Genomic DNA, 21,432 nt, shown 5'->3' with positions numbered 1-21,432 from the left:
TGATGATATGTAGAGATTTCATCATCCAAATGTATGCGTGCCGTGAAGGATTTCATTTCGCAACCAAATTTAGAGGATTTCATCAAACAAATTATGGTAGAAGACTTCATCACCACAATATACGGAAAAAGAGTTCATCGCCAAAACATACGGTAGAAGAGTTCATCACCACAACATACGGTAGAAGATTTTATCACCACAACATACGGTAGAAAAATTCATCACCACAACATACGGTAAATTATTTTATACCACAAAATACAGTAAAAGATTCCATGAGCACAACGTACAGTAAAAGGATTACATCAACGCAACATACGGTAACATATTTAATCAACATACATGCAAAATGTAATACTAAAAACAACTACTAGGATTGAATTATTAGAACAAAAGGTTTAATAATTAGCATTATTGTGAGGGCAGGTCAATACTAATACAATATAGAACTAACCACGACAGGAATAAATCCACGTCATAATCATACGCTGAGAGACCACTGGAGATACCCATTTAAAATGCCCTAATGCATTGTTTATACAAAATGAAAGTAGGAAATTCTTCCTGTTTATATACTGTCTGTGTTTGGGTATATATCATAGCAACTATCAACATACAGGCCAAACGACTGCCATTGTGTACAGGGATTGGGTATGATGATCTTCTCTATGTAATACAGGGACTGAAAAACAGAAGAACATCAGCTTTTATTCAGATACCACATACCGGACTAAAGTTACACTGATTTCTAAACAATGTGTTCGGAATATAAAACCTTAAGCAACAAATCAGGTATTCAATACTGACTTGAATTTTAGAAGTGCCAAAAACGATCGCGATGTGATTGTTCTATTCTAGAAACACTGTGGTAAATGTGTTGCAAACACAACACAAATTACATTCTGACCACACAACAGTGATGGAAGGGACAATAAACAACTGCACTACCCGGATTGCTCCCTTGATATTCCCCATCAAATCGTGGTCAGTTCCTTAGTTGTGCAAAATCCTGGTAAGTCATCTTTTTTTCTCTTGTCAAATATATCATACGTCTAACAGATATCTATAAAAAAATAATCGATAGGTTCCGAAGAGAATAAAATTCAGACCTCTTCACAGACAAATTTTAATGTTCTGTAAGCATCTTTCTTTTTCAAAACAAATGAGAATACATGTTAAACAAATAATTAATCTCTGATGAACAATATCAATAAATCAATTTTAGAACGTCATTTTGTAAATTGAGTGTTGTTAGTATGCTTTCGTCTCAAACCATGTATGAAACCAAAGGAAATATGTGTAAGGTATGAACCATTTTATACAGAATGTCTGAAGTCGGCAACAATACAATACACTATCTAGTACGAATGTACTTTGAGTATCTGAGTAAAACGGTGTAATGATAGTATATCACAACCAGAGACTCACAGCTCTGCCCAACCCTTGTATGATATTGTTAGCTGATCATATATATTGTAAAATTGATATTCGCGTACATTATTAAATCGTTTGATATGGAAACAAACATCATGGTCAAAGTTTATATTCCGAATTTTCATAGTAGAATTAGGTATCTAATCTGAAAATCAACACCAGCCTTGCATAGTTGTTAAAATACATTGTTTCATCCATATTCGCCGTACATAATGAAGTACTATTGTTTAAAAAATATCTCCCTATAAAGAAAACTTTCGAACATCAAATTATTTTATAATATTTCTGAATTATTAAACAACTGATGTCTACGTTCTAATAAAACGTCTGGAACATTTTGCGGTATATGTACAAATACTAAGCAGATATAAGGAAGAGAAAATTAAGCAGGGTTAACTAATTCCTTCCTTTATTCAAATTACTTTATTATATGAAAATACTGATAACCTTCCATAAGATAAAATATATCCATGTATTATTCTGAATAGCTCTATTATTGGTTGTGTACGTTCTTATAAATCGTTTGCAAGCTTTGGCTGTATTTGTAAAAATACTGCGTAGATAAAAGGAAGGGGAAAAGGCCGGGTTAACTAATTCCTTCCACATTCAATTTTGAATTCATCTTGTGTCTAACAACCATCACTGCCTACCTTGGTGAAATAGCATTAACCTTACACACTGACGTTCTGAATGACTAGACCCTGACTTATCAGAAATGACATCCTGTACTACTGTAAACAAACACAAGTATTAAATATATACCAAATGGACGGACCATAGTGTTATGGTAAGCATAGCACAACCAAATATAAAATTACAAAGACAGAAATACATGTACATCCTTATTGGGAATGTAACGTTTAAAAACCGGTATTACAGGTATAACACAGGTTAAATGATCAGCATTATGTGGAGCGCAGAGCTATACCGCTCAACAAAGAAAATGAGGCCAAACCAGAAATGGTTTCAGGTCATAAAAAACCGCTAAGAAGCCTCCTCTGTACTCTGGATATACCACCATACAAAATGTAATCAGGAAATTCCATTTGGCTATCGAATGTTAGAGATGTCATCGCTATAGTGGTACATGTATATATTAACACCTTTTGACAGATAGACCATAGAGGAGTCATTATGTACAGAGACAGGACATGCAAACAACAGCACTGTGATTGTTCTATTTTAGAAACATTATGGCATATTTGTTACAAAAGAAACAACGGAATGCGTTTTGACAATATTCGCAATGATGGAAAGGACAGTTAACAACTTCACTACCTGGACTATACGTGATGTATTACAACATTCCATGACATTCCCCATCAAATCGTGGTCAGTTCCTTAGTTACTTAGAATCCTGATCTGTCATCGTTTGTTTTGTCTTATTGAATACGCACTATGTTTATACATATACCAGATAAAATGTAGTCGAGTAATTATAAAGGGGATAAATAATCCAACCTTTATTCAGACAAACATTTACCATAGATTTTCGTCATCGATACATATACATTTATGAACCGTCGAACCCGTAAGACGAGCAATTCAAAAATCGAACATCTGGATATCATTAAAGAACAAAGGATCCTAACTCTATACATTGTATGTAGTTGATCAGGGGACACGATTTTAGTACTTGACAATCTGTTTCCCAAAATATACATTTAAATAGAATTTTTGTTGAACATAGGTGCAGTGACATTAATCATACAAAGTGACATCATCAACTACTTGACAATACCTTACGAGAGATGAAAACAACTACAGGCACAGAATAGTTAATATTAAGTATATAACTACGATGCTACCCAATACAAAATACACAATAACAGAAATAGATTCGTGTCATGCTCAGAGATTTGTATTCTACGTTTTAAATATCTGTTTGTACTGCATGTATTGTACTGTAAATAAACCGAAATCCCAACTGACGATATAAATAATGTTGTTATCATTTCCGTTTGTGTATATATACAAGCTACTCTCAATACACAGGCCGTGGGAATGGCATTGTTATAAATACTCGGTATGTTTATTGTCTGTATATGTGATTCATGTGACTGAAAAACTGAAAAAGTGTACTGTCCGATATCGCTGAGAGGTCCACATATGAAACATTTAGATATTTATTTATTCTTCTGTGTTTAACTTGTTGAAGTGTGTAAAAAGTAAAGTTACATCTAATAATATCGACAAAATATAATGAAGACGACAATCAAAAAATGCATTACTGTGATTGTACATGGTGTATTACAAAATCCTAAGATATACCCATCACATCATGATATGTTCCTTTGTTTGAGCAAAATCTGGTCAGACGTTTTTGTTTTATTAAAACACATCAATATTTTCACATCAACCGACATAGTAGTCTTCTGAATCTTAAGAGGGGATGAGTTGACCTTGATAAAAAGAAAATAAGTCCTCTATGATTCATTAAATACCCTGTAAAGATATGGTAAAACATATACATGTAATATAAAAAAAATGTGGCTTGTATTCAATATTCATCCACCTTTGTAAGAATCTTATCACATGTTAAATATGAGTACTTAGAGCGGGTTTTTAAAGCGAGGACGAGAGGTTTAAAACCCACTTCATTTTAATTTGATCTGATAGATATATGCCGCTTATAAACTTGTATAAACTATAGGTTGTTAACAAAACTTTGTCGAATTTATCTTGTGTGTCACATTTTAAAATGTTTAATTTGATTTATTAATGCATTATTTGTTTATTCATTTACTTATTTCTGAACTTTCTGTGGTATAGTATCCCTTGCTTGATTTTAATAGGTTTACTTCTCTTCCTCCTGGCGGGAAACACATTCCGTTTATAAAATATTGAGTCACCTTCATATAGGGAAGCTATGAGTCGAATATGGTAAAACTTCCTTGACTAGTCAAATTAAAGCTCTTTGTAAAGCTAGAGGAAATTTCATTCACCCTGTTTTTTGATGTTTGGATCAAATATCATAATTATAAATTTCGTATGAAACTAAACGAAAAACACAGTTTACCGTTGATACTTTATTGGTAATAAAACAAAGACTGTTTTTTATGCAAGGACATTATGGCAGATAAGATGTAAAGTAAAAGTGATGTAGGTACTTAATTTGGTAATTAACCAGATATAAGAATTAACTAATCATTTCCAAGGGAAGATTGTTGTTATTGTGAAGTCGTTATGACGAATATATTGTATAAATGTAATACGTATATATGTGTATAGCAATACATCGATAGGATTATTTCAACGGAAACCCTTAACAGTTTGTACGGCCGTACAACGTTAGGTCGTTTGTATGTGTACAACCATTTATATTCTACTGTACAGTACTGTATTTATAATGTAGGTTTGCTCGAGTAGTTCAACATCTAGATGTTTAGGATATCTTTCATAATCCTTTCCAGTAAATGTATACATATGATGAAAGTATAAATGCGTGTACGAGCAGTGACGTTTGTTTTTGTTAATATGAAGATATGCAATGAACACACTAGAATATGCAAAGTTAATTGTAGGAATATGTATAATACACAGTTATTACACAAGGTAATAACTTTAAAACACAATTTAGAACAGACAAGAATAGCTACACTTTAAAGTGTCCCCACGTTTGTATTTAGATAGGTTGAATACAATATATCGCGAGCGTGTAGAATTCTTTACGCTTAACTGTAAATAATTTATGGAAGTATCTACAATTAGACATTAAACAATGTTTTCTTATTTTCGTGGTTTGTGATGTCAACACAAAAGTAACCTACTATCAAAAAAAGTAGTGTCCTCGTCGTGATCATCTGAAGAGGATTTCATCATCAATTTAATCACCTCACAGACGGTAGAAGATTTCCGCACCCCAACAAACGATATAAAATGTCATCACCAGAACGTACGGTAGAAGATTTCATCACCACAACAATGTATCTGTTCTCTAAATTTCCGTTTTAATTTAAACACGTAAAAGCACAGTCAAAATGTATAGTATAATGTATAACCAATCTGTACAGAATCACTGAAGGCGGCTACAATGCAGTATTCATTACATATGTTCTTTAAAATACATATTATCCTCTTGTTAAACTATCATAGTAAAACGTATTAATGATTGTAAATCACACTTAAGAGTAATAGCTCTTCCCAGGCCATCGGTGTGTGCATGCATAACTTTCTCTTTTGACCTTTTACCAAACTTTATACATACTTCATCTTTATTCAACGAGTTATCTTTCACTTTAAAAAAAGAACCGTTCTTACTTTAAGAAGGGACTTGAATCTCAGTTCTCGACGGTTCATTTCTTTAGTAAGGAATTCGTATTTCATATAAGTTCTAATTAACTTCAATAACCCTTGACACACTTAAGACAAATTTAATTTTCTATTCTTTTTAAGGGGTAATTTGGAATATTCAATCCATTTCCCCTTTCCACTTAACAACTTGTTCAAACGGTTAACAATCCCTTTTCATTTATTCAATGTTGCATTCATTTTAACGAGAGTCAAACAACCATCGTCATATTACTGTGTCCCCGCGTACACAACATTAATTTTTACCAAGAAATGCCCTAAGCGATTTTATTATGTTGGTTAAATTTCGAAACCCTGTACTTGCAAAGTCTTTTAAATATTAACCCATTTTCCCCCTTATATAACCCAACAACTACGATCCATCAGTTTTCATTAAATGTTTTTGTTTTACATAAATACATTTTTGAAATATGTTTTCTGTTGATAGTGTAACATGTAATGCCCTTTGAAAACGTATGCGCCATCAAATTAAAACGAGATTTGGACGAAAACAAAGGATCAAAACTCCAAAACAAAGGAGATCATGTACCCAAATTTAGAAAGCGACATTCCCCCTTCCTTGTAAGACTACATAAGTATATCATTTTTGATTAACGGTGGTGAAATTACATTGACCTTACACAATGGCGTTCTGCTTGATTAGACACTGACTTTTCAGAATTGACATCATACACTACTATAAAAAACTACAGGTAATAAATATATAACATATGGACGGAATCATACTGTTATGGTTAGTTTAGGACTGCCAAATATAAACCACAGAGTCATTACAACGCATTATATTGAAGGTAGAACTACAACCACTCACCATAGAAATATTACACAAAACAAGAAATAGTTCCGTGTCTCGGAAATACGCTTAGTAACCTCCACTATAAAATGGAAATACCCATTATAAAATGAAATAAGGAAATTCAATTTGGCTTTAGAATGTTAAAGGTGTCAAGGCTTTAGGGGTAAATAACAACACCTGTTGACAGATAGACCATAGTGGCTTCGCTGTGAAAAGAGACGGGTTATGTTTATTGGTATATATATGAAATACATATTGACAGATAGACCATAGGGAATTTACTTTGTAAAGAGACGGGTTATGTTTATTGATATATCTATGATATACATATTGACAGATAGATCATAGGGGATTTACTGTGTAGAGAGACGGGTTATGTTTATTGATATATATATATGATATACATGTTGAGCGAATGGCAGGACTGAAAAATCAACAGAACAAAGTCATGCTCTTTTTATGATACTGTCTAGTTTCTTACTCTCTATGTGTTAATTTCCCAAATTGTGAACAAATAATTGTTCTATATTTAAAAAGAATAATGGTTCTATATTTAAAAAAAAAATAATGGTTCTATATTTGATAAAAAAAACAGAACTAATTACTTTCCAACCATATCAGCAATGGCGAAAAAGACAGTAAAGAACTATACGACCTGGGTTAAACATGACACTAACCGGGTTATGCATGACACAACCTTCGATAAACCTGTTACTTCCTGGGTTATAATTGACACTACATGTGTTATAAATGACACTTCCTGGTAAATACATGACGTTACCTATGGGAAACATGACACTACCGAGGTTATACTTTTCACTTCCTATGTTATACTTGATACTACCTGGGTTATACATGACACCACGTGGGTTATACATGACATTAGCTTGGTTAAACATGACACTACATGAGTTATACACGACACTACCTATGTTAAACATAGAACTACCTAGGTTATACTTGACACTGCCTCTGTTAAACATAACACTCCTATGTTATACTTGACACTGCATCTGCTAAACAAAACACTGCCTATGCTATACTAGACATTACCTAGGTTATACATGACGCTGTCTGGGTTATACATGACATGACCTTGGCTATACATGACACTACCTTAGTAAAACACGACACTGCATGAGTTATACATGACACTACCTGGGTTAAACATGACATAACGCGGCTGAGGGAATCGTGATGGCAAGCGCCCTACCTACTGCGCTACCCGACCACGTGAATGTTTGTATATGAAGGACCATTTAATCTGGACAAAAATGTTTCTTCATAAAGCTATTGTTTTGTTACTATTGTTCAAATACTTGATTGAAACTGGGCAGCTCTAAAGCATGTTACTGGCGTCGTGCATTATCTTTCTTTTACGAATGCACTAGTAATTCAATTTAACAGAAAACAGACAAAGAATTTAAAGACCAAATATCCCGATGTTGAGTAAAACAATACATATATTTGAATAGAACAACTTAACAGGACACTCGTTATGTTTGGAGCAATCGACCTTGTGACAATGGACAATGGAGTTAGAACTAGTGGGGTACATGTACAGTATACTGTATTGTCAAGTCTGTACTGGTGTGTTATGTATATACTGCTTGTATTTGGTCAGATGTAGTTTTTATTTTGCTATTTTATGTTGTTATGGAGGTTTAATGTGCGTACATTATATATCGATATTCACTAGGTACTAAACAGATAGAAAAAACCCCAGATATATCTATATTTTTGATGTTTGGCTTAAATATCATTATAAATTTTATATGAGATTAAACGGAATACACATTTTGGCGTTGATACTTCATTCTTTTGGTTATTCTAAAAAACTATAAAATTGACAACCCTCTCCGAAAACAAGGACTGTTTTTATGCAAGGACATTATGACAGATATGATGCAAAGTAAAAATGATGTAGGTACTTAAATTAGCAATAAACCAGATATAAGAATTCTTTTATTCGTTCAAAGGTAAGATTGTTGATTTGGTAAAGTCATTATGACACATATATGTTAGACGTACATTTTCTGTATATGGATGTATAGTAATTCATTTTAATGAATGTTTTTCGACTGAAGCTTGTATCAATTTTTACGGCCGTACAACGTTAAACGTTTGTATGTGTTTAATCATTTATACTGTACGGTATTGTACTGTATTGAAAATTAAGCTTTGCACGAGAGTTTCAACATATGTATATGTCTTGGATATCTTTCGTAATGATAGACAGGTGAAAAGGAATTACACGTTTCCATTAAATGTATGCATTTGCTATAGTTTCCATACGACGATATATATGAAAGAATCAGGACAGTAATACAGTCGATAGTATTCTAGTTTAATGACACAATTTTATATCGCATTGCTATGACATCCTAAAAATTAAAAACGTTAGTAAAAGGGAGGATGTTTAATATAATTCATGTCAACCCTTTTACAATATCTTGACCGAAATGGCTTCACCACTTGTTCGTATAACGATGTTTTAATCAACAAGCAAGATTGTAAATACTTAAGAGACAGAATTTCCATTTATCTTGTCATCTTATGTTTTACATCGCTGGGCACTGACTTATTAGGAGGTAAATCATGTGATACTGTAAACATTAACTAGTATCGAATTATCAAAACAAAAGGTGAATGCATAGCATAATTGTGAGTATCGGTCTATACTAATACCAATGCAGAACTAACCATGACGGAAATAGATCCAAGTCATAATCATACGCTAAGAAACCACTGGAAATACCCATTTAAAATGCCCTTTTGCATTGTAAGAAGGAAATGTTTTATTAATACTGTCTGTGTTTGGGTATATATCGTAGCAACTATCACCTGACATGCCATAAGACTGCCAGTGTGTACAGGGATTGGGTACGATGATAGTCTGTGTATGTTATACAGGGACCGAAAAAACAGAAGAACGTCGGTTTTCATTCCAATACAGCATACCGGACAAGAGTATCACTGGGTTCTAAAAACTGTGTTCGAAATGTAAAACTTTCAGCAGAAATCATTTATTAAGTACTGTGTTGAATTTCAGTAGTGTCAAAAACATTGTGAAGGTGCTTTTCTAGACACACTATGGCATATTTGTTACAAAACAAACAACGGCATACACCGTGATGGAAAGGACGGTAAACAACTGCACTACCTGGATTATTCCCTCGATATTCCCTATCAAATCGTGGGCAGTTCCTTAGTTGAGTGAATCCTGGTAAGGCCTCTTTTTTTTGTATTATCAAAGACACAATTTGTTTTCACATATGCCAAATAAAATACAGTCGAGTGATTGAAGGGGATAAATAATCAATACCTACAGACAAAATTAAGTGTTCGGTCATCGATAAAACCTGACACCGTATTTTACTGATTTGAAAAGATATGACATATACAACAAAGAATTTATGAACAATATTTACTTAATTTTGTTAATGCAGAATTGTAAGTGCAAATTCATAAAATTCATATTCTAAAAGTTTCGTTTCAATTCAAACATGTAAAAGCACAGCCGAACATTTATTAACTATTCTATAGAGAATCACTGAGGAGGCAGTAGCCATTACATATGTACTTAAAGATACGTCATGTCTTCTTGTTTAACGTAGCACTAGTGCACAGAAGTTAACAAGAAAAGTGAACTCCAGTTCACTAGCTTGTGCACTGGAGATAACAGTAAAGTGAACTGGAGTTCACATCAATGTGCACTGGAGTTAACTACAGTTCACAAGGTAATGTTCTCTATCATATTATGTCTGGCCTTTTCATTAGTTTACACATACTATTATTTCCCCCCTCCCGTCTGCTCAATAAATCAATAAATCTAAAAAATAGTAAATACTATATGTTAACTATCAATATAATTAAAATGATTTCTTGGCAAAAACTAATGTTGTGTACGTGAAAAACGTCACGGAGACAGTAAAGCCGGCACAAAAGTTTGAGACGATCGTTGTTTGACACGAAATTTTTGCGAAGAAATGCCCTGAGCCATTTTGTTATATTGGTAAAATTTCATTACCCTGTACATAAAAAGAGTATTTAAAATATTAACCTGTCTTTCCCCAAAACCACCCAATAACTATTTTTTGTTTTGTTTTCTTTTTTATTCTACATATATTCTTGAAATTTGCGTCTCTAAATAGGTTAACATGTAATGCCCTTGGAACACATATGCGTCATCAAATCAAACCGAGATTTTGGCAAGATTTCAACAAAAATACCTAATTTTCCGATGTAACAGAACAACAGAGGATCACAATTATAGATAAAGGAGATCAGCTACCAAATCAAGAACGCGACATCCCCTTCCTAAAATGACACAGCGTTTTTGATGAACGGGCGTGTTATAGCATTAACTTAACACACTGACGTTCAAAATGACTACATACTGAGTTGTCAGAAATAACATTATGTATAACTGTAAACATCTACAGGTATTAAAACAGAACAAAGGGACGGACCATACTGTTATTGTGAGTGTAGGACTACAAGATATAAACCACCAAGACAAAAATAGTTCCTTATCACGAACATAACGCCTAGAAAAACCGGAATTACAGGTATTGCACAGGTTCAATGCACAGCGTTATGTTGAGCGTTTAAGTACACCACTGAACAAAGAAAATTACACAAAAGAAAAGATAGTTCCAGTCATGCAACGATCCACGGCTTTTTTCATACGTTTGCTACCTTGTTTCAAATCTTTACAACAGTTCCGGATTACAGGAAATATTGATGAGGAAAGAAACTACTTCAAAGCGATTGTAAAGAAGTTGGACAAACTCAGCCGTGACATCACAGTACACAGAGATGTCGTGGGGCTAAATTTAGCTGTAACAGTTACTCTAGAAGTAGTTATCGCTAAAAACAAATTTTATTGTCGACAGTAACTTAAATAAAAGCCCTTCATCGACATTTTCGCCAAAAGTAGTTTCAAATCGCAAATCATGTTTTACTTTCGTCATTGGAGCCAGTGGCGACCACAAACGTGAACCCTGACGTGAAATGATAAAGAAAAAGAGACATCATTAAGCTTTTCAACCTGAACATCTTATTACAACATGTCTATTGGTTTAAAAAGAAATTTCCAATATAGTCGTTGGTAAGACATGAAATATCTAAATCAATATATAATATCAATATGTATAATAACAATCTACCCCTTTGGGGAAATCAAAGATGCCTGGTTCAAATTCGGAACTTCTTCAGTTTGAAATTCGGAACGCATTTAGGTTGTATGTGAGATCTATTACTCTTTAAATGAAAATCGATATCTGAGTTATCCAAGAACTTGTAATTAGCGACAGAAGCAAACACACGAAAGATCCTCATTGTGGTCGGCAACAGATGTCAAAATCTGGGACTGAAACCGAAATTAATAGTCCCCACTCGGGCTCCCCAGGTGTAACTTAACTAATTCATAACCAAGTAAGTATCATTTGTAACGAAGGTAGTGTCATGTTTATGCAGGAAGTGTCTTTATAATACATGTTGTGTCATTACAACGGAGTATGTGTAAATGAACGTAATCAAACGTGAGGCTAAGGAAGCTGAATTCATTCGACTTCTCAGACCCCGCACGAGTTTCGATCAGTGTGTTTTATCATATTTATTTTTGTCTATTGAAGAATTATGTTTGTAAAGTAGTGACATCGGGAGAGTGTCGGATCAGTATTATGATTGTCCCGAGTTCGCCCCATATAGTTATTTTTTTATTTTTTTTTGTAAATAATAGTCAACAGTTAAAGTATGGGTATAAGGAATATAATAGGTTTATGATCCCCCGAGGCCAAGACTATTTCCCGAGGCGAAGTCGAGGGAAATATTACTGGACGAAGGGGATCATAAACTTGCTATATCCCGAAATATCCATGCTTCAACTGTTTTATTATACCGAAATAAACACCCCTTACAATATTCTAAATATTATTAGATAACAAATTTTCAACAGTTGGACCACTTTATTAACAAAACCAAAATTTTCTTGAGAATCAACATAAAAAAACAGTTTTCGCAATAACATGAAATATAGGATAACACATGTACAATAAACAATAAATCACAGTTTTTGCTTGAAAATTTGCCAACTGTCTTTTGTCTCCAATATGTGCGACAACTCGCTCTCGACCAACACAGAAAACCTGGGGGTCGCCATTTCTGTTGTCGTCAGTCAACAACAATGCGAGGTGAAGGTCGGTCCAGAAAGTACCGGCTCCGTTGGCCGGAAATTGCCGACGTCATTCGATTGCACTGATTGGTCAATTTTCGGTCAGGCCCCGCCTACGACGTCACTGAATTTCGCCCCATATAGGGAGAGTTTTTATTTTAATTTTTAATTTTTTAGTATTATCTTTTTGTAAATTATAGTATTACTAGTAATTCTAAATCCTAAACAAATGGTACGCTTTGCCTTAGGACTATAATTAATGTATTTATATTGCTGTGCTATCGTTATGTCGGGTACGTGTATGGCGACGTCGCTATAGGACGTCAACAGTTTGGAGAGATACAAGTACTAAAGACTCGTTGTTAAGGATTTTCTTTTGATAATATATATATATAGAGAGAGTTGAATGAAAAATAACTGTTGGTTATTGAAGATGTCAATAACATAAGGCACCAAAGAGACACTTGCCAGGTCTCAAACATAACATTTATATTCTATATCCCTTACGTACGCTGAGTACAATAGGTGTTTGGTTATGTGACACCATTTCTTGCCAATATCAAATAACGGCTATGGAAATTGGAATCAAACTTTGTTTTGTTGGTTTCTAGATGTATTTGCTACATTCTTGGCAAGCTTCTTGGTTCTGTTCACTGCATTCCTCGTCACGAAAGACCCAAGTTCGCGTCGCAAAGCTTCGCCATGTTAATTTTCTTTTTCGGACTCACGCATACACAGTGCTATACATAGGGCATAGGGACATACATATAATTAAAAGAAAGTCCTAATATCGTTGGTAAGTAGCTCGTCAGCTGGCGGCTCGGGTCGGCCCGCCTCCCGAAAGGGGGCGCGGAGCCACCTTTTCCAAAATTTCACTTGGGCTTGGGTCGGCCCTCCCCGACACCAGGGGACGCGGGGCCGCCTTTTCCCAAATAAAATTCAATCTTTTAAATTTTATTTCCTTAGCGGAAGCCCATGGATACCAAAATTTCACTTGGGCTCGGATCGGCCCGCCCCGACACTAGGGGGTGCGGAGCCGCTTTTTCAAAAAAAACATTTATTTTTTATTACTTGTCCTTGGCGAGCCCAGTGATCCCGAAATTTCTTCTTACGACCATCCCCCGACCGTTCTGTGGCTTATTTTCTAAAATGGTATTTTTATGAAAGGTGATCATTCATATTATAGTCCCCTGAAAACCTACCTATGACCAAGTGGCATACAAATCATATTTATTCAGCTTTCCAAATTTGCTCAAACAAAAAAAGTACAGCAAACCAGAGGTATTAGCATAACTGATATGTGATTAGTTAGAAGGAACGCTATCACGCTTGTTCAAATAACAAACATCAATATAAAGGTAAAAAAGACCCAAATATTTTATGAAATATTTAAGGACAAATGACAAACGTTTTAACATATTTTGGAGAGAATCTTAATTCACCATACACTTTACAATAAGATTATATAATTAATTAGGTATCAATCATTTTGTTAAGTTAATGGTTATTTATATTATTATTTTGTTTAGTATTTGCGTGTGCTCAGTATTATCAAATCGTTGGTTTGATAGTCAGAACCATTCTTATCATGGGTTCTTTGACTGAAGTTTAGGACTTATCAAATAGCAGTTAATGTTGAATCATATAGATAACACAATTGAAAAACAGTATTTTCGTTATATATTTACAGGCGAGAAAATGTCAGATCAGGACGAGCAATACGAGAAGTCTTGGATTCTACATCATATCCTGGACAGGTATATAGGGAGCCGGGAGATGGTGGCAACCAGGCGGAAACTTCGTCTTATACAAGAGCAGATAAGAAATTGTGAGCAAAAAGGTAAAAAATGTTTAACAGGAAGCTCGGTTGAGGGAATGGAGATGGAAGGCTCGGACATGGATGTAATGTATATAATGAGCGATGTAATTGTGATTTGCCCTGATCAGTACACCGGAATTCCTCCGAACAACTTTGTGGAAATTGTGTGTCCAGATCAGATCATCAGGATACCTGTACCTTGTTTTGGCGACACAGATGAAACAGTTTTGATAATGAGAGACACTGACTGCCGACCTGGTTATGTAACCGTTGAACTTATTGAACTGGGACAGAGTTACTATAAAGTTTTTGATCACTGCATAGAACATTTAAGAGATGTAAATGTCTTATCAAGTGAAAAGTATGCACGGTATTTTGTAGATTTTCGTTCTGTAACTCCCATGGCAGCGAATGGGCCAGCTGCAACTGCGACGAAAGAGGAGACTTCATTTGGACTTGATATTGATCGGGTGTCTTCTTTACGGTGTAGTAGTTGGCCACGAGAAGCTAATGAGTGGGTGAGTCGGCCTCGCCTGTATGAATGGCCAGATGAAGGTTTGAGAAGTCAGGTAGTACTATGTGGCTGTTATCTTGTCCCCGTAGGGGACAAAACATCTGACTACTCACACCTCCAATGGCGGATTTCATTTACAACAGCAGAAAGGAAACTCATTTATTCTCTGACTCATACACAATTTCTAATATATGGACTTTTCAAGTACTTCTTGAAACAGATAGCAAACAGTCTAGAGCAGATAATGGGGAAGGCAGGTATTATATCATCTTACATTATAAAAACAGTAATATTCCATGCAGTGGAGAGCACACCTGTTTCATTATGGCAAGAAAAAAATACATTTTTCTGTTTCATGCTTTGCTTGAAGATTTTGATCGCGTGGGTGAAGGCAGGGCATTGCCCAAATTACTTCATTAGCAGCAACAATATGTTCCATGGCAAAGTTTGTGATGAAAATCAACAAAAACTACTTCGTTTTCTCATTGAGCTCCATGACATGAAATGGGAATGTCTTTCAGTTGGAACATTTATACAACCGTCTATAGGAACACTTCTTAATAGGGTGAGAAATGGACACTTGGATTATGTGCTACCTACGCCAAAACAGTCAGAAATGGAAATTGACAGCCAGATATTCCATAACATCAATTCAATTATCCCTAAGTCTGCCTCGCTTCCTATGTTAACTGGATTACTGTCAAAATCAACGTCTGACATTGATGAATTTATAGACTACATCTATACAGCAACTGCACTGTCTTTTATCGGGGTAGATACTTTCGAGAAACATGTTGCTGCTAAAGGAAATAAAGAGAAGTACAAATTCCTTAGGAAAAGCAAAAACCTGATGAAACCATTTTCATCAGTGTGTACCAGTCCAGGTCTACTTATGTTGGCAATATTTTACTACCAGACGGGAAATTACAGCGAAACACTGGAGATATGTGGACTCGTTTCCAAAATTTATTTTGATAAAGGTTCAATTTTGGAGGACAAAGACAGGTATGAACATCTCTATTGTGGGCGTGGATACACCCTCCTACACAAATTTCAGGAGGTATATGTATCATCAATTAAGTTTAAACCGAACAGACTAAAGTTCTGTCCATCCCAATTACACATCGAGTTGCGAAAACGTCATGAGAGAAACCTCCTATTAATCCCTCCACTCCCGTTTGCTGTGTTCCTGTCATTTCTGTGTTATCATGAGCTTGGCGATAACATAGGACGGAGTGCGTCATTGAGGAACCTTCGGGCCGTGAAGTATGACGAGGAACAGGGAGGTAGAAAGCACTGGATAGTCCATAATCTCTTGGGGATATGCTATGAAATGGTTGGAGACACGCACAGAGCGCTCAGGGAATACACGGACTCTCCTTGTGGTCCAAATTTCGGGCAAAATGAAAACCCTGCCAAGGAGAGAATAGAACGGTTGCAACATTCATAATAGAGACACATACGTTTCTATTTAAGGAAAAAATGAAAAGTACAGATATCGTTACAAATGCAAAACAAATAATGGGACCACTTTCATTAGTGTGTACAAATCGTGGTCTTTTTATGTTTGTATTTAACATGTTTACTACTGGAAAATTACATGAAAGCACAGGGGATGTATTGAAACCTTATATCTCCTTTGAAAATATATGTTGGTGGCTGTTCAACTATAAACCACAAAACAGGTATGAACATCTATACCGGGGGCGTGGACAAACCCTACTGCAAAAACATAAGGAGATATGTGTATCGTGTTTGGAGTTTCCACGAAACGCTTTTACAATTACACAATGAAATGTCCAATCTGCCGTTGGATGACATTCTTTATATACCTCCACTCACTTATGCTGTGTTCTTGTCATTTCTGTGTGAGCATGACCTTGAAGACACCAGAAGATGTAAAGCAACATTAAATCACCGTAAAGAAAGACTTGGAACAATGCGATTTTAACCACTGGATAGTCAACAACATCTTGAGCATATGCTATGAATAGGTATTAGACAGACACAATGCTCTCAGTGAGTACATGAACTCTCTTGGTGGTCGACAAACATATCAATTTGATAACCCTGTTATTGAGAGTAAAGAACGGTTGAAAAATTCGTTATGTCAAACATAGGATTACTTATGTCAGTCAGAGAGATTTACAAGGACAATATCCATGCAAATAACAAATATAACAGAACGAATGGTAATTAGACGACATGAGATGAGACTGAAAAGATCATACTGATATTCGTTAATGTGAAATTGGATTTGCTCAAAGTTGTACCGTACATGGTTCAATATGCTGGCATTACCATGGTAAGCTTACCTTGGAAAGAAAACGTAATTATAAAATAGTCTTCAAATAAGCTGCAAATTCTGGGACGTGGCACTGTTACAAATTTTGAAGTGTTTATACTGTGTGTTGAACATGTAATGTTGTATTAATCTAGCGTTAATGTGCGTGTGTTGGTGTAGCCAAACAAAATTAGCAAAACAAAGTGTAATTTAAAGGCCTGCTCTGAAAGTCTTGTCATCTGTTATGTATCAGATGAAGAAAATAACTAGTTATGTGACAGCTGTCCTCAATTCCAACATCTTGTGTGAACCTACAGGTTAATGTAATCTGTTTCATCCTTTCACTCAATATTCTTCCACTTCCCGTTCGGCTGGTTTCCACTACCGCCGACGCATGGAGAACTTTGCTTTTTTTGCAAAAGAGAGTATGTCATATTGAATGAAACTGATTTGTCAGTTTGACCTTATACCTTTCGTGATCTTTATATTGACCTTTTGGTATGCCTTACATACATAAAACCTTGTTTACTTGCCAGGGAAGCATCATTGATGTATATAATTGATCAGTTTTGTCTATTACTTACGGGGATATATAATGACCGTTAGTAAAAGTTTGGTTTTGTTCATGTATATATGAATTTGCAAATGTATCGATATTGTTGAAATTTTGATTTTCATATCAGCATGTATACATTGAAGTTTCTTCTCAGTTAAATAAGTAGCTCGCCTATTTTGAGAATAGGAGGGCTAATGTAGTCACCCCGGCGTCGGCGTTCCACCCTCTGAGGTTAAAGTTTTTGGGCAAGTTTTTTCCAGACAGTATTGGATCATCACACTCAATACACTGTTGTCTATTATGAGGTGAGGCATTTATATCGAGTGTAAGCAATGTGCTGGACCATATTTTCATATTTTAGGGACCAAAAACAGTTTAATTGGACGTAATTAAATTTGAGATTAAAGTTTTTGGGCAAGTTTTTTTCCAGACAGTGTTGGATAATCACACACAATACACAGTTATCTATCATGAGTATAAGTCATTTATATCGAGTGTAAGCAATTTTCATATGTTTTTGGGCAAGTTTTTTTGGGTAGTGTTGGATAACCAGCATTAATAGGCCGTTGTCTATTTTAACGTTGAAGTATTTATATTGAGTGTTAGCAATGTTCTGGACCATATTTTGTCATATGTTAGGGGCCAAAAACAGCTTAATTGGACTTAATTAAAGTTTTGGACAAGTTTTGTTGTGTAATGTTGGATCATCACCATCAATAGGCTGGTGCCTTTTATAAAGTCGGAGTATTTATATGGAGTGTAGCCAATATTCTTAATTGTATTTTTGTCATTTTAGAGGCCAAGTGGTTAGATTGACTTGGTTTAAGTGTTTGGGACTTTTTTTTGTGTGTGCAGTGTTGGATCGGTCACCATGATCAATACGCTGTTTACTATTTCACGTTGGCTGGTCATCTCTTCTTGCATGTTAAGGTACAGCAAAATCTTGTTATATTGCAATCATTTGTTCAAAGAAATGTTCGTATTATAAAAGTATAAGGAATTCTTAAGGAAAACATACCTAAGGGACCTGGAAATGTGTTGGCGGTAAGTGAGAAAATCAAATGAAAAGACGTGCATTATACAAAGGTTTACTGTACATTGGTTTCTATTGATATTTGCTATTTTACAACATAAATCACCAATAGGCGAGCTATGCTGTTCTCCAAAAGCTCTTGTTGTTTTATTATGCAAAGACAACTTATTTGTTGTCAACAAATACCGTTATTATTATTCTTATTCCTCTGCCATATTTTATGGCGTCTTAATCTCCTGAACGGTAGCAGATACGATCATAGCATATTTTGTACAGTATAGGACCTAGTATGAAGGTTTTATTGAAACATTTTCAAGTAGGTCAATAATTAAAAATAGCCGTCAAGACGTCAAAGGTCAAAATCTTTAAAACAGCTATAACTCGAAAATCGTTGATTGTACATAATTAATACCATTATATTATTTGTAGATAATTTGCATTTCTAACTTTTTTTTCATTACATGTCTATGCAACAAATGTCCAATAAAAAGTTCGCTGTTGGGTTAAAGATCACAATTTTTTATTTTTCAATGTTTTTGAGAAAGTCTTTTACAGATCGATGCAGAATGTCATTTCGATGAATTTGATGTCTTTAGTTTTTCTGTAACATTTACCGTTAACGTTGTACGCAATTTTGAATATTTCCTTTGATTTGATCTTTTTAAATGCCGACAATATGTTCAAACTTGTTTTACTCCAATATCAATAAAAAATATTTTGTTTAGTTGTAATGGAAAAGGTTTCCCAAGATATCCTCTAACATTTGGTAACATTTTCAACTTCATCGAAAAAACAAAATAACCGTCATGACGTCACATTCGTTTTTTTCAAATTGCAATACCTCATTAATGGACAAATTTATTTAATTCATCTTTGGATTTGTTGTGCAGAATAACAAATAAATAGCTTTTTCTCAAGAAACATCTTTGAGTAAAATGTCAACTTCAGGTTTTCGGTAAGGGTCAAAGTTGAAAATATCTGAATTTAAAAATTGTCCTGAAATTTTCACATTTTAAATTTCCTTTCAAGTTTCACCACTGGGATTCAGCTCAAATTTGCCTGAAATGATCCTGAGATAGTACTGACCAAATACTGTGGTTTTTTCCGGTTGTTCGGAAATCCAGAATGGCCGCCATTGCTGCCATCTTGAAAAACATAATTTAAACTTCTTCTCCAGTTCCCCTGGTGCCATTGAGCTAAACATTGGTGGGTATGTTAAGGAAAGGGAGCCGACCAAGTGTTGTTATTGTTTGGCCTTGTCAAAACTTTGACACGCCAACCATGGCAGCCATTTTTGTACACATGGCTTTTGTAAACAAAACCTTTTTAAAACTTCTTCTCAAGTTCCGCCAGTGGAATTCAGCTCAAACTTACCTAAAATGATCCTGAGATGGTCATGACCAAGTGTAGTTATTTTGCGGAACAAAATGGCCGTCATGACGTCATATCCGATTTTTTCTCTTGTTGCAATACCTCATTAACGGATGAATGTATTGAATTCATCATTGGATATTCAAATAAATAACTTTTCTCAGGAAACATCAACTTCTGTAAAACATCAACTTCTGATTCTCGGCGGGGTCAAAGTTCGAATGTGTAATTTTGTAAAACAATGTTAAAAAAAACTTCTTCTCAATAACCAAGTGACCCAAGGGCATGCTATTTGGTGAATATTATGCTTAAGCAATGGACTATCAAGTTTTATAATATGAATGACCTTGACTCATTTTCAAGGTCACTTGGGGTAAATTATATTAAACTTTTCCAAATTCTCATTAGCGGAAAAGTCCAGGGTATTGATTTTTGGTCTATAGCATGCTGGGGGATGGGCTACCAAGTGTATGTCCAAGAATGACTATCAAAGGTCAACTTCGGTTGGCGTCAAAATTGAAATGCCCTTTTTGGGGTAATAAACCTTGAAAAGCTTGTTCTTGTGTTGTTTGAGGTAAAGAGTCTTAATATTTAATGTGTAAGCTGCTGGGATGTTTAGCTATAAGGCCAAATCAGTACTTACAGTTAAAAAGCCCGTACATTTTTTAGCCAACAATTTCTTTTTTTAAATGTTTTGCTGGTTTTCAAATAAGACATGTTTGTATTGTTACCGTTTGAATTTTTAATGTTTTTACTTCAGATACAGCAACGTGGTTTTTTTCTCGCAAATGAAGTTGTCCTGTTTATTAATTGAATATAAAAAGTTATACTATTTGTCATAAGTATTTCGTGTACGAATAAAGTATTAAAAATGCACCTTTATTGCTTTGATTTTATTTTGTGTTGTTTATATTTTAAATGACAGGCGCATACCATTTAGGCAAATGGTTTCACTATATCGGTTAAAATTTCATATATTTGTATATATATAAAAAGAAGCACAAACAAGGATGTATTTTTTTCTGGCTGAGAGTGGTTTTCCGTGTCAAATTGGTTATTTTTTATGTTTAATTTCCATTATAACAGCTCCGCTTTTTCGGCATGTAAATTGTACGCTACTTTTAATGCTGTTCAGT

At 34.7% G+C, this 21,432-nt stretch overlaps 1 protein-coding gene across 2 annotated transcripts; it reads left to right on the top strand.

Annotated features, from left to right (window-relative positions):
* The first annotated feature begins 622 nt into the window (after positions 1-622).
* On the top strand, positions 623-21,166 carry LOC110448335. Of its 2 annotated transcripts, none has more exons than XM_021494517.1 (2): positions 623-1,012; positions 14,410-21,166. In XM_021494517.1, the coding sequence occupies exon 2, from the start codon at positions 14,418-14,420 to the stop codon at positions 16,500-16,502; it is 2,085 nt and encodes a 694-aa protein (XP_021350192.1). In that variant the 5' UTR covers positions 623-1,012; positions 14,410-14,417; the 3' UTR covers positions 16,503-21,166. The 2 variants fall into 2 exon arrangements, with proteins under 2 accessions (XP_021350192.1, XP_021350199.1); XM_021494524.1 differs by lacking the exon at positions 623-1,012 and adding an exon at positions 9,416-9,767.
* Positions 21,167-21,432: the final 266 nt, after the last annotated feature.

The sequence above is a fragment of the Mizuhopecten yessoensis genome, unplaced genomic scaffold (genome assembly GCF_002113885.1).
Source record: "Mizuhopecten yessoensis strain PY_sf001 unplaced genomic scaffold, ASM211388v2 scaffold419, whole genome shotgun sequence".
NCBI lineage: Eukaryota > Metazoa > Mollusca > Bivalvia > Pectinida > Pectinidae > Mizuhopecten > Mizuhopecten yessoensis.
This window is presented reverse-complemented; position numbering and strand designations above follow the sequence as displayed.